The sequence below is a fragment of the Priapulus caudatus genome, unplaced genomic scaffold, assembly GCF_000485595.1.
Source record: "Priapulus caudatus unplaced genomic scaffold, Priapulus_caudatus-5.0.1 Scaffold89, whole genome shotgun sequence".
NCBI classification, from domain to species: domain Eukaryota; kingdom Metazoa; phylum Priapulida; class Priapulimorpha; order Priapulimorphida; family Priapulidae; genus Priapulus; species Priapulus caudatus.
Window position 1 is genome coordinate 377,596 of NW_014577150.1, and position 15,283 is coordinate 392,878.

At 40.8% G+C, this 15,283-nt stretch overlaps 1 protein-coding gene across 1 annotated transcript in view; it reads right to left on the minus strand.

Annotated features, from left to right (window-relative positions):
* The window catches only part of LOC106804822 (thioredoxin domain-containing protein 3 homolog), a 28,328-nt gene extending 22,059 nt beyond the window's left edge, over positions 1 to 6,269 (minus strand). Inside the window, exons 1-8 of the mRNA XM_014806171.1 lie at positions 6,216 to 6,269; positions 5,065 to 5,172; positions 4,788 to 4,859; positions 4,520 to 4,637; positions 3,933 to 3,967; positions 2,961 to 3,027; positions 2,023 to 2,058; positions 1,674 to 1,756 (exon numbers count right to left, since the gene is read on the minus strand). Coding sequence (XP_014661657.1) covers positions 1,674 to 1,756; positions 2,023 to 2,058; positions 2,961 to 3,027; positions 3,933 to 3,967; positions 4,520 to 4,637; positions 4,788 to 4,859; positions 5,065 to 5,172; positions 6,216 to 6,269 — 573 coding nt within the window. The remainder of the gene's footprint in view (positions 1 to 1,673; positions 1,757 to 2,022; positions 2,059 to 2,960; positions 3,028 to 3,932; positions 3,968 to 4,519; positions 4,638 to 4,787; positions 4,860 to 5,064; positions 5,173 to 6,215) is intronic.
* Between the last annotated feature and the right edge of the window lie 9,014 nt (positions 6,270 to 15,283).

A 15,283-nucleotide genomic window follows, 5' to 3' on the forward strand; every position in this document is an offset into this window, starting at 1 on the left:
TGATGAGCTGGCAGAACAACACGAAAACGCACACTAATAAACAACAGGCATCACAAATAATTATACAATTACAAACACAGATCACCCACACTCCGGTTCCCAGGGGGCCACCCTGTTAGGAACCCGGTCTAGGGTCCGGTGCCACCGCTACTGTACTAATAATATTTTAATAATAATAAATAACATTACTCTATACTATCTCGTCACTTATACATGTTACAGCTAAAGTATCAGGGTTTGTGATTTGTCTGTGTTACTGCCTTACTGGATCTTACTACACTATAACGACATTGGCCAGTCTATCAAATACAGAGCAGCATTACAGGCAGACCAGTAGATACAATAATGTAACCCAACAAGAGTAGGGGTAACCTAAACCAACCAGGCTCTCCGACTGTTACACGTCATAGGCCAACTCTCGCCAACGTAGTGTTAAACGAGAAGGGAACTTGTGGCTAGGGGTAACCCTACTCTTGTTGGGTTACATTAGTGTATCTAGCAGACTAGATGCACTATAAAACATTGGCACTACCACTGTAATACAAACACCTCAACGCTCACATGACCAGACCAAAGAATAAAACAGTAGGCCTAGTAATGCTGAGAGGGTCTATGTCCCCCAGGGTACTGCCAGAACGTACCCTAGGTACGGTCCGGAACATACCCGGCCTGGTACTATCTAATATGCCGGACCGTACCTCGCCTACTCCACTAACGAGTCTAGGGATTGAGTCGCCTACGCCTACTCCCTAACCCTAACCCTAACCATATCAAATAGTTACCAGGGTACGTTCCGGTAATACCGGACCGTACCCAGGGTACGTTCCGGCAGTACCCTGGGGGACATAGACCCTATGAGCCCTAGTATTACACATTATGATTACACATTAATCATTACACATTATGATTATCCATTAATCATTGTGTTTTTTTACAAAAACCTAACACAAACCAATGAAACCATGCAAGTTACAACTTAGTTAACCACAATAAAGTTAACAAACCTGTGAGTCCTGGTTTCGTAAGCATCGCCTCCCATTCTTCCTGTGTTTCTATTTCTACCTACGAATGATATAAATCAATGGTTTACAAAGTTCAACAAGAGCGTGGTTACAATTTACGATTGACATTGTCATTATTATGAATCACTCAATCACTGAATCAGCTAGCTCTAGTACTATAGCCCGCGTACAGTTGCCGCTGCCGCTGCCAGTGGCAACTGTACGCGGGCTATAGTACTACTACTAGAGCTATGAATCAGCTACATTATTTATCATTCACACGCCACATTCATGAAATGTTCAAATGGGGGTTAACCTTAAATAATAAATAACAGTGGCTATTAAAAGGTAATGGGGTGGATCAACCCTAATCTGTAATCAGAACGCAGACAATCGAATCCCACTCCGTGCACTCACCTGAAAAGCTGCGTTGTCTTTCTTTCGGCCTGCCATCTTTCGTTTCGGAGCGAATACAAGCTGCATCTGACTATGTCAGATGAGCTAAAAATGTACTCCTTAAGTTTGTCATGCTTCCACATACAAACATACAAACACCATATAAGCACATTTAAACATAGATTCTATCTAACCAAATTAGCTATATAAATCAAACCGTGGGCACTTGTATAAGTCCAACATAGAGGATTTTAGCCAAGGAATTTATTTTCATACCTCATCTAAAATGTCTTGTAGTTTTCCATCATTAATCACATCTGGCTTTATAATAGCTAGTGTCACTTCTTTCTTTTGTTGATCTTAGAATAAATATATTACTGTTATTAATAAATTACTCGGTGTCAAAAAAATATATACATTGCAATATTAAGTAATTCTGTTCATGAAGCATATACAATAAATGTTTAATTTATACACTAAATATTTTTAAGGCATTGATATTCCAGTTTATCTAATTATTTACTGAAAATGGAGCCATGTACATAATGCAAATAAATGTACGTCAAATTTTACCGCTCATTTTTAATGAGTCACTTATTCCCATAATAAATACTACAGGTTTTACCTTCTGGTACACTTTTCTCTGCCTCTTTCTGAGAATCTAGTAATACAAATTTTCATAATTAATCAATACAGTAATCTGGGTCAGAATTGATCTTGGCAAAAAAAAAAACTGTCAGGTCGTTACTGACACCACTAAATTGGTAATATGTTCCATGCACCTTGAGAAATTGTGAGAAATTCCGAGGTTACCACCGCACTTTCATGCAAAACGCGCGTACGATATGTACTGCATGCCGTTACTAAGCTATGTGTCAACAAACACGTGCCTAAATGCAAGGTGTGTAACAAGGGAACGGGGCTATTTTCGGTCGCGCGGCAATTTCAACTATCACTGGCAGATGACAGCTGTAGGAGGGTTGATGCTGATTGATACTGGCTTAGTGAATATCATGAAAATTCTGGTTGTATCATGTCTCTGACGTCATCAGTGACATCAGCTGCTGCTCACTACACGTGTACGCGGGCAATCAAAACGCTCGAAAAGTTCACATGTACCGTTATATGGAGAAATGAGCATATATACAGAGGTGGCACATAGTGTTAGCCATCGAATAAAGTTGAAAATGAAAAATCGGTAAAATTTTGCCTAAAACTATCCTTAAAAGTGCACTATGTATAAGCTTTGAATGAGGAGTGTTTTTAAAACTTTTTGTCAGCTATATATACTACATCCTTTGAACTTCTAGCATGAGACTAAAACAGGCTAAACTGACTAACCTTATTCTTATGAATTCTCTCATGATATGAAGGTCAATATGGAAATATGTATGCCTGCATATGTGCGTGTTTCTTCATGTGTGTATAAATTATGTGTTTATGCGCGATTGTGGGTGCGTGCATGTACATGTTTGCGTGCGTGTGCATGCATGTGTGTAGAATACATAATAATAGTAGGAGTACAATACCTTTTTTTTTCACATTTTACTACCTAGTCCCTACCTTGCTCTTCTTCCATTGTTTCATCCAAGTTCACAGATGTGTTCATTGTTGCACCCGTATCAACTATCTAAAAATCATAATAAATCTAAAACACAAGTTTGGAATGAAATGACTATGACATTGATATTCACACTGCATAGATGATAGTTGCCATTGATGATGACTGAAACAAACATGACAACAATATATATGTATACAATCAGGCTTTCATTTTTAAGGGGCGCGAATCCGGCCCGCTCTGCCGCTCCACTCCGCCGCCCCACCCGAAAGTGGTGCCATGCGTCCGTGCGCCGCCATCCATCGCCGCCTCATAAAAGTCGGCTCTGGATTTGGAAATCGCGCACTCAAAAGTATGTCTATTACGGTTTGACAAATACACGCGCTCCATAGCAGTTCCTCCAATTGTAGCGTCGGAGGCACTACAAAAAAAAGCGTTACGGCCCGAACACACAACGAATTTGTTGGTTGGTTAACGGAACTGACGGACTGATGCCCAGAGTTACAGCCCCCGTCCCTTGCGTTTACTAGCCTCTGGCTATTATGATTATCTTATATTATATAAATACCCCACACTCAAACACACAGAATCCAAATACCACGGTACCTATACCCGGCTAGCCACAAGTTACCCCTGTCCTCGTTTTCTACTATACGTGCGCTGAGAAATAGCTTGGTTTTTGCCGACTGTGAAACCAGTCCCGCTAGGGTGCGACGGCGCTACATACGCTGGCTAAGCCTACGCTACAAGTAACTTTGCGCTAGTTTGTTTGATATGCGATTGTTGACGTGAGATTATTTCCATGGTGCCTGAAATATTGCAGGCTACATGGCGCATTAGATATCTCTCAAGGGATGCAAAATGCCAGAATAAATAAAACAAGTTTATTTTTTACATCGCATCAACGTCTTTTATTAATCTGTGCTGCTAGTAGTTGGGTGTTCGGATTTGATAAAAGGATACCTGTACAATACCTTGACCGGAGCCATTGAATGAATGCAAGGCTGAGCTGAAGCATGCAATGATTAATCAGTCGATTGCACATGACATCCCAATTTCTCGTTTTGGCATTTTCACTTCTAGGACTGCAGGCATTGGTCATGAGTTCCATCATCACACCCAAGATCTGGCATGATTGCCGAGAGCCTCAAGGCAGCTCTCCATCATCCCTTTTAAAGGTGCTGATTTTGTTTAGCTGGAGCTCTCCATTCATGCCCCTCTAAAAAAAGGCGCTGTGATTTTGCTAGCTGCTCCGAGCCTCTCCATCATGCCTTCTTAAGGGGTGTGTATTATGCGAGCTGCGAAAAGACCCCTATGCCCGTGTCCTAGGGGAGTCATTAGTAGGTCCTCCTGCTACTTTTTCAAATTGTGCTGAAAGCCTGCTATTACATACATACAAATTATGTGTGTGTGTGTGTGGTGTGACTGTGTGTCGGTGCTGTGTGGTGGGCTGTGTGTGTGTGTGCCTGTTGTGCTGCGTGTGCCGTGTGCTGTCCGTCGTCGCTGCCTGCGCTGTCGCGTGTGCGTTTGCCCATGTGTGTGTGTGAACACAAATTCTCACCGATTTCCTTTTCTCGTCTCCTGCAATGACTCGTGGTCTCCTTGTTCAACTCACTTACAAGTGTTCTCACAAGAAGTGGAGCATTGACTCCTCTCATGACGTTTACTAGTTTTCCTCCCCTAAATGAGACATATGTTATAGCAAAACTTAAACAAACATGAATCATTAGTATCAATAGTTTCGCTTACAAACTGTCGTAGCTCACATTATATTTGGATCATCTCATCATTTACCACACACAATACACTCTATGTCTAGCTCTACTTACAGCATAAAAGAGAAGGCACGTCTCGCATCTACCCTGGTACGACTCCAGAGCATCAACTGTATCTGCTTTTGCCTATATTTGGCATACAAGTACATGCTTACCAAAGCATGAAGAAAATATAGTAATGCTAGACCATGTAGCGCATTTCGATTAAAAAAAATAGGAGAAATGTAACATTATGAAATTTTTTGTTTACAGACTTAATTGTTCACAAACAACATTGAAGATTCCCCATTTTATATATGAATAGACTACGATAATTTGCATTCCAACATACCACAGCAAAGTTGAGAAGGTCACTCCCAGTTTCCAACTTAACTTTCTTGAAAATGCTCTCTAAGGCTTTACATGGTCCACACCATTTTTGATGATACACATCCCACAACTATTTAATTAAAAAAAAAACCATTTTCTTATTAATATTATTTATTGCTAGTCTTATATACTAAACTACTGCTACTGCTACTACTGCCCTACTCAATAATATCTGTTAAAATATATAATAATATAACAAACGAGTTCAACCTTTCCTATCTCGGTCACTTAGGACATCTACAGTCTGATATTATCATTGTTTCCTATGTGCTCCCCCTTCTGTGTGATCTGGTGCGGTTGGTGTGTAGCGTGTATGCTGTGACTACACCGAAGAGCTACTGAGTGGCCAGGTCCACCTAATATGTGCAGTATCTCGAGCTATTACAGGCAGACAGTAATACTCGAATGAATGTAACTCAACGAATTGTGAGGTTAGGAATCCAAACGCCATGGCTCTCGGACTGTGTTACACGTATAGGGCCACGCCCTCCAACGTGTGAGCGGAGAGGAACTGCCGAGGGTAAAGCGCCTACCTCTGTTGGGTCTTCATGTTATTGCTATTCTAGCCCCAGGACCAGATGCCACTATAAACATTGGCACTACCACTGCTAATACAAACACCGCTCAAAACGCTCACACTGACCAGACCAAAGCTTATAAAACAGTAGCGCCTAGCTATGCTTGATGAGGGTCAACTTGCTCCCACAGCGGTACTGCCGGAACGTACCCTAAGATATCGGTCCGCTTATACTTGCAACATACCCTGCGGTCTTATCTAATATGCCCCGCGACCCGTTACCTCGCCTACTCCACTAATCGAGTCTGTGAGGGGTAGTCGCCTTACGCCTACTCCCTAAACCCTAACCATATCAAATAATATATGTTACGCAGGGTACGTTCGCCGCTTTCACCGGACCGTACCCAGAGGTACGTCGGCAGTACCTGGGGCGGACATAGGCGCCTATGCAGCGCCCTAGCTAATAAGTAGTATTTTAATAACCCATTTACACATTATGCATTATCCAGTTAATCATTGTTTTTTTGCAAAAAACCTTTAACACAAGCCCACTGGCAAGTTACAACTGTACTGTTAACCACAATAAAGTTACAAACCTGCTGAGTCCTTGTTCGTAAGCATTCGCCCCTCCCATTCTTCCTGTGTTTCATATTCTACCTACGATTCAGTATAAATGGTTTACATAAGCTTTTCAACAACGAGCGGTCGCTTACTGATTTACACAGTCGGCTGATATATGCCCGGCAGCGGCCGTATATCTGACGGCTGCGGCCACGCCGTCTTTCGCATATCCTAAATGCCCAGCGCCAGTTTTTAATTTTTAGCGTTATCTTCAAGTAAACAAGGGTTAGGGTAGAGCTTAGGAATGCTAGCGTTTAGGCGTTTAGGCGTTAGGTTTATGGCTAGAGTTAGGGTTTTTGTTATCGTTTAGGGCTGTAGCCGCCCGCTTAGAGTTAGTGCGTTAAGCAATCTGGCGGCGCATTTTAGGCAAACGGTAAGACCGTGCGGCTGGCTGCCGGCATATCAAGGCCAACAGCGCTCACATTTACGATTGACATTATACATTGTCGATTATTATGAATCACTCTGTCAATCACTAAATCTAGCTCACATTTATCAATATCATGCACCACGCCCACATGCTCATGAAATGCCGGTTTAACCTTAACCATAATATTATACATGTTATTAAAAGGTTAATTAGGGTGGCATTCAACCTAATCAGGACACCGCAGACAATCGCAATCCCACTCCGTGTCATCTTCACCTGAAAAGGCTTGCGTTTCTTTCTTTCGGCCCTGCCATTCTTCGTTTCGGAGCGACTGATATACCGTATATTAACAGATATTACGACTTCTTCATTTTTGTGCACTATTTGCAGCCTGAGGAAAATAAATATGCATACACTAATTCTTTCATGTTACTTTAAACATTAAAACCACGCAATATGTAATCACTGTGAATATAGTCTATAGACCCGTCAACTCTACTCGACATCCAGCCATGTGTTTATCGTCGCCATGCGCACACTTGGCTCGTATACAGCTGTACGACATCTATTGGCTAGCGCCTTAATTAAAATACTTTTCTTTTCGCTTTACATTTCTATAGCATAAATTTTCACCAGCGAAGAAGTCGCTTATCATAGAAATGCATATAGGCTAGCACTTCCACTATATTGTATTACTATTGCGTCGTGACAGCAGCTCTGGCTTCGAAAAACTAGGGGCGAAATAGTATATAATAAGCTTATAACTTTATATCGCACTGTGTCACTAGTGTGTGTTAGGGATGTAAGGTATCTATACTATCCATCAGCACAGGCATCCGTGCACCAGATCAATGTGATATCCAATATTATCGAAGGGTACCGATGCGATAATGAGACATTTTTTTGCTATCTTGATATTATATCAATGTTGTAATATATATTATATACAGTAAAGAGTCAAAAATCGGATGCCAGAAATCCTGATCCTCTCTAAAAATCTGACCTTTTAGAAACCTTCGCTGTTCATTGACATTTCGTTACTGGTATTTTATTACACTGCTTCATGTTTGTTCTAAGCATGATTTCAAGCATTGATGGGCCTACATGTCTCTTTTTATGTAGTAAACTTTTTTAATGTTTATCATTGTGTGTCAAGTCAGTTGACTTTATTATCTTTAAAAACTACTTGTTGTTGCATCAATATGACAGCATGGCTGTATTTGCTACATAAATAAACTATCAGAAATTTTCCTGTCATCTCTTCTTCATTCATCCTTAAACCTTGAATTTTATAAAGTACTGGGGCCCTGGGAATCTGCGAAAATCCCGAACCGACCAACATCTCAATCTCGCTGAGCAAGATCGCGGATTTTCAGACTTCTTACTTGTAATATAAATATAATTAACAATGCTAGATGCGGTTTAGAACGGATGTTGTTAAATAATAAAATCAGTTCTGAACAAGGAACGACGTTCTGCCTATATGTCAACAACTGCCCAGCTCTAATTGACATCTCTAACGCTTGGGCTGTGTAGATGATGTAGTCAACGTTCTACCTCGATCTATCCACAGCAGAATTCAGTCGCCAATGCAGACTCATACGTACACAAATTTATCACGTGATTGCAATGAATTTTTATTGAAATACTATTATGACTGCGATATATCTGTATGCGGCTATAAAACCATACTACTCCTAAACGTAATGGGAATTATTTTAAGTAAAAATGCGTTGCCCATATATCTCCCATTGATTAGGCTCTTTACTATGTTTGTTAAAAATACAAAAACAACTTATTCGTCCAGTATACACTTTTTACAAGCTGGAAACTTGCATTGATGCAATTAAATTTTACAGAGGTAATATTTTTTGTATTAATTTTAGCTTGCTGTGCTATAGCAACACTTGTATACATGTCATCTTTCAAATACACTGAGCCGTGTTCAGAGGCGAAATCTCTGCTGTATAGTTAACATTTAACTATACTGTGACCCAGTCAGTAATATTTCTTTGAATAGACCAACTACAAGACATATGAAGAGTATTATCATGAACTCATGTTAAACCCTGAATATGATATATACATCTTATTTACACAAAAAACATGTTTGGACGTACAGTACTTCTTTCAGTAACACTGCGTCACATCTCGACAGAACATTTACTAGGAACAACATTTCCAATCTATGGATGCCACAGAATCACGCATGAGCCTGCTGTTACGTTTCTCCTGGCCCTTATAAAGTTAGATGGCAGACGTATTTAAAATTTCAGTCCTTAAACTCATAAACAGGATTTTCTTTTAGCCAGGATAATATCTCTCCTTTTAGCCATTTTGGCTAAATCAATTGCAACCATAACTATACTCTTCTGTTTCTTAGGGCTTGGTCACTTTGTTTTGCTTTTGGATTTTGATTTACTACTCGCCACTATATAGTGCCTCCCGCTGGAAGATGACTCTTTTTTCTTTATTCCCGTCTTTCTTCGCTCTTTTCCTTCTCTTTCCCTTTTCATTTCAAGTGTTTTTCTTGCCCCTAAAAATAAAAAGATACAATCAATATCAAGCAATACAGCAGAGGACTTTGATGCGACAAGACAATGCGATTGCAGTTCAGCTATTCCATGATAAGAATCATTCGCGCGGGGTTGCTGATCATGCCGAAGCATCATTACATGGCAATTTTGACAGTTTTTTTGGCACTTAGCACACTATTCCAGGCATATATGAAGCTGACAGTTTAAATTTACTCTAGCCATATTGAGATTAATTGAAATACAAGTACAACAAGTGCCGCCCATAGCGACAGCGCTCATCTTAACGTCTAACTGCGGTCACGTCCTGTGGTGGATGTCGTAGGGATCTAGTAAACCCTGCTTAGTCGCCAAATGTGCTTCACATACAACGCCGAAAAAGTGGAATGGCACACGGATGGTATCAGCAACTTCCTCAAAAGAATGTTTCGTTGAGGATCGTTATGAAAGTTGCCCACGAGATGGCTGCGGTACGTTTATAGGTCTTCAGATTAAAGATGAGAGCTCCCATCATTCGCTAGATGTAGCCACAAACTTTATTGTGCCAAGACAGAATAAGGTAAGCCACTCACCATTTACCTACGCACAAGCCTACGGCTGCAAATTGCAATAGAGAGCTGCCACCCTGCACACCAATTAACGGGCAAGGCAAAAACTGCCAGCCACCAGCTGCATACGCTTTTACATGTTAACATACTGACAGTACAGAAATGACATAGAAATTATACCGATTTAAGGAACATACCACCTTTTAACGCCAAATTAAGCTTTTAAAATTTCACTGTGACATTGTCAGCGCTCATACAGCTCCAGGCCAAATGTATAGCATTCTAACTAGCGAAACCGGCAGTCAATATTCTTTCTAACAGACAGTCAACAAATCCAAGTTTAACCACCTCCTCTTGAGGGTCAAAAGGTTTATCCCGACACTTACTCTTCGGCATGTCAGCAGAAGAGGACATTCATCTGTCCTTTCAATAAAGCCAATAAAAATTGCTAAGCGTCGACCGCCGTTGGAAAACAAAACAAAGGTTTTCAAATCGCGTCTCCGTCAGGACCATGCTTCCTGCGAGAACAATGTCTAAAATCTGCCCATGGCGCCCACCTGTCATCTTGTGACTCATGTGACCGTCCCAAATGTTTCGGCCACAGTGGATCGGCTTTTTGCTACACCATTCGATGCCTAGTAGCACCGACTATCTAGCGGATAGGTCGAGCCAGTTTAGGATTTGCGCTGCGCGCCAAGTTCTGCATTTCCGTCCCCTAAAAAAATACCTTAAGTTAAGGGCAGTGAAATGGTTCCCCTTCTTTTACCACCTCTTGACGCTTTTGACTGTTGAACCCCAGCTTTCAACATCCCCAACTTCTCTGTTTCGCGGATTACCCCCCCACATCCCGAATATCGGTGACCGTCGTCCGCAGCGCGGTTAAATTGTGGCTCCAACTGTTGACGGCGCCCGGGACGCACGACGACGACGGATCGAGACGGGTGACGGACGGAACCGAGGACGATCAAGCCGATTCTACAAGCTGCATCTGACTATGTGCAGATGGAGCTAAAATTAATAGTTATGATTGAATGATACAGTATAATTGGTGTATATTAATATGGCATCTCGTTTGTACTGACTGCTGCTCTGAAATAATAGCAACTAGGCTAGTAAAACTGTTGATCTGCCTATTACAGGCGGGGACGCCACGCCCACGGCGCATTCACAAGCCTCACGTGCAGGTACATGCACAAACCCAGGTCAGGCACATTCACAAGCCCACAGTTCACGGCACATTCACAAGCCCACGTGCAGGCCCACATCACAAGCCCGACGTCAGGCAGCATTCACAAGACCAAGGTCAGGCACTATTCACAAGGCCTATGTCAGGACACATTCCAGCAACGCCCACATCAGGCACATTCACGATCCCACGTCAGGCACAGTCACAAGCCCACATCAGGCACATTCACAAGCCCACGTCAGGCACAGATTCTGCCAAATGACTGCTCACGAACATTACCTTGAGACTATTGCCTCCACTGGTGCTGGGTGCCTCCTTTGGCTCCTGCTTTACATCAGTCAGCAACGGGCCATTTATGCCAAGCCCGTCTTTGTCGTCACCTGCATCATACTCTGAGCTGCTTAACTCACCCCTGTCCTGGAGCTGCTCTGCAATGCCAGTAATCGCCTGTAAAAGAACGGTGTATCATCAGTACTAATACTAGTTGACTCGTGAAGGAATTCTCACCAGTTGCTATCTAGCAGCCGTAACCTTGTTAATGAACAGTTATCATTTATCTTTTGATGTCACTATTCCAAATGCAATGAGTAGCACATAATTATTCTACCAAAGGATAAGTACGTTATCTGAATCTTCTGTCCATGTGCCTGTCAGTGCATAGAGTAATACTAAGGACAAATTTAAATTACAAATTGTTTGCTGTAACCTGACGAACCAATGAAAATCATGTTCCCTCAACCTTTTTATAAATTGAAATTTTTGGATACAAAATGTTAGCAGACACAACTGATTTATTTTAACAGATACTTACAAAACATTATAATTATAACTATAACAGATAATTATAAGATATTTTGAAAAAAATCAATGCCTTTAATATAAAACATACCGCAGCTGATGTGATAGATGATTTAGAGAAGAGTCGTTCTGCTTCTTTAAATTTTCTGTTTCTTTTCTCTTGCTTGTTATTTGCATTCCTGGAGAATTAGAGCAGTAAAATGAAACAAAACTGTCCTATAAAGGAAAACAACTGATGTTGATCACATTTTTATCAATGTTCATTGCAATTAAACACGTTTTTCTGTCAATAATCGTGACCAGCCATAATACCTAGAATGCAATATAAGAACTCAAAATTATTCAGGGTACTCCCCAGGTCATTAATGCATGTCTTGTTGAACATGCCTTCCAAGCTGAAGCTAATTTGCATAATCCCATAAATGCCTTGACATACATTAATTTCCTAATTGACATGCCTTAATTTCCAGTTGTTTACTTTTGATAATCTCAACACATTTATGCTGTGTTTTTACAGTTTGATGTATACGTCACCAGACTGAGTACCCGTATACAGTGGGCTGCTTACGACACGTGTAGTAGACTCCAATTAGCAATCAGGGATAAATCACCTAATTGCCTGACATGCCTTCTGAAATTTCTGGTGAGAACCCTGATTATGGTTTTAGAGAATGCTTGAATTTAACTAGCATTCATTCAATTCAAACTACCTTGTTCAGTATTTTCACAAAAATGGCATTATCTAAAATTCACAAGTCTTCTTTTTTTATTACACAAAATAAATTAACATTGAAGTTTTAACCACAATTACCCAGATAAAACCCTGACTCTACTGTCAGCTTAAGGGGCATCTGATTTAGTTATTATGTGTAGTTGACTCCATTTCTCTTTTGAAATTGGCCGATAGCTGGCGTTATTAGCTGGCTCCGAGATTCGCAAGAAATGACGGCGGTAATCAAAACGAGCAATCAAAATTCGAATTGTGCATGTTTTGGTAAATATGAAGGTTCTAAGACAATTTTCATCACTCTAGACAGTTGCTGTTACTCAAGCAATAACGATAAGTGTTGTAAACATGGAGAAAAAACGAGATTATGTTTGAAATAATAACTTTAATTGCAAATTTGAAGCTTTTTCGACTGCAACCCGCAGTGTTGATCTGTCTAATTGATCAACTTTCTCTTAAACTTTCCATCTTCGATATAATCCATTTGACTTAAGACTAATCTTCACGAGGTTATGACTATGAGGTCACAATTGCACAGAGACAACTAACAAACATACTTATTTGTGAGGTATCTGTCCCAACCACGGATGATGTTGCCATACAGTTGCGTATCTTCTAGGTAACTCCCTTCAAACGCATAGATTTGTCGTTCTAAATTTGCAAGGGTATCCTGAAACAATGCAGTCATTCATGTTCTACATATAACTTTCAAAATGAACTTTAAGTGAACAGAGAGATAAACCTTTCTAGGCCTATCGTTTTCTGAAAGTGAAAGGCAGCTTTCAATGTAAATTGTAATGTTTGACAGTGACTCAAAGTGTAGTGTAACGCTAGCTCTAGTACTATAGCCCGCGTACAGTGGCAACTGTACGCGGGCTATAGTACTAGAGCTAGTGTAACGCCAGCGCAATTCTAGCCACAGGCACTTGGACCATTTCAATAATAAAATGATGGTTAATAAATACAACTTGTCAGTACTACTACTAGCCCTACCAGTACCAGTACCAGTAATAGTCTTAATGTTTGATTTGACCTAATAACTTCACTTCAACAGGGGTCTCGTGGTAGTATAGTAATTATTTATTTATTTTTAGTTGAAGTAGTATTTTATAATGGTTTGCCTCAATAAAATAATGTATCTGGGGGCCGCGTCACCTGTGGACAACCCACCTTTATCAAGCCCGGAAATATTCAAGTGTTTACGGCGACCGTCGGTCAGCGTGCGTGGTAAAAAAGTTTAGAAGAGGTTTAGCGTAAATTTTAGGGGCTTGAATGAAAGTCGGGCACTAAAAGCCGGGCGCTCAGCTTGGGCGTGAGGCGGCCTGAAAAATGTACGGGCGAAAGGTTTAGCTAAATGAAGCTGTGTTGATGAAGTCGGCAAGCTACAACGTCGATTTGGCGTACACAAGATTTACGCAAAATAAATTATTGGCGTAACCGCCGCTTGGATGAATGCTACGCCCGCTGGTTAGGCTACGCCTGCTGGTTTGATATATATATATAAATAGCAACTAAACCAAACAAGCATGGCCAACAGGTAGCCGAGGTAGGCCTCTATACGCGGGTAGCGCCAAAGTTACCTGGCTGTTTTCTACTATACCAGTGGCGAAAAATGTGAGTTGTTTCTGGGGCCGACGTGAAAGGCAGTCGTAGGGCTGGAGGGGCCATAACATAACGTGGCTACTACGTATCAAGGTAATTTCTTGGGCTAGTATTGTTGATGATTGTGATGAATGATTTGTGCTGAAATATGCAGGTAGCACGGGATGAGAATCTCTAAGATGAAATCAGAATAAATAAAAGCAAAGTTTATTTTACACTCCGTCAAATCGTGCTTTTAGTGAATCTGTGTGTCTAGGTGTTGGTTGTTGGTATGAAAGAATTGTAATCCTGAGTGAAGGCATTGGAAATTGAAATGAAGTGAAGATGAATGGATAATCAGTACGATTGACATGTACATCGGACCAATTTTCGTTTTGGATTCAAGCCTCTAAGCACTGAGGATATGGTCATGATTCCATCATCACACCCCTTAAGAGGCATGATGGAGAGCCCTGCAGGGAGGCTCTCCATCATCAGCCTTTTAAAGGTGTGATTTTTAGTGAGGCTCTCCATAGTGCCTCTTAAGGGTGTGATTTTTTTAGTGGAGGCTCTCGATCATGCCTCTTAAGGTGTGATATGGAGCGTTGAAAAGACCACCTATGTGTCGGCTAGGGGAGTCATTTAGTACGTCCTCGCTGTACTTTTCAAATCTGAAAGGGCCTGGTTGTATATATGTTTGAAAAATTATTTATTAAAACTCTGCGAATGTCTTTGTTGTTTTTAAATTTGTCTGGGGGCCGTACAAAATGTTTGTGACATTCCTTCAGGATGGATCAAAGCTAGAATAACTATAAGCGATAAACAATTGGGCAACAGTGCAATCGGAAGAAAGAAAGAGTAAAAAGCAGAAAAGAAGATATATGAGAAACTCGCCGCTTAAGTTTACAAAGGGATTTCATGGGCTGCACAATAATTTTGTGCCAAATGGCGCTCGTTTACCGCCCGCATACTTGTTCCTTAATGGCTAGCTGCGGTGCTGGGCGCCACACCAATATTTTTCGAATTCATTGGCGTTGTTGTTGAATCGAAAACGGTTTGGTTAGGCATCGAATGCACCGGCATTAGGGAGATATAAAGAAGGTATATAGGCATGGAAAATAAATAGAAAGCTAAATTGTATGTTTCATAAACCATTTTTATTTTTGTACAAATAACACAACGCAATATTACTACTTTGCTTGTGCTCCGAAATTGTCGTGAGCGTATGAGCAGTTTTTAAGTTAGTATCAGCTACTAAAATTGAAGGCGCTCTTAAAACTATGCGTTGCAATGGTCAAT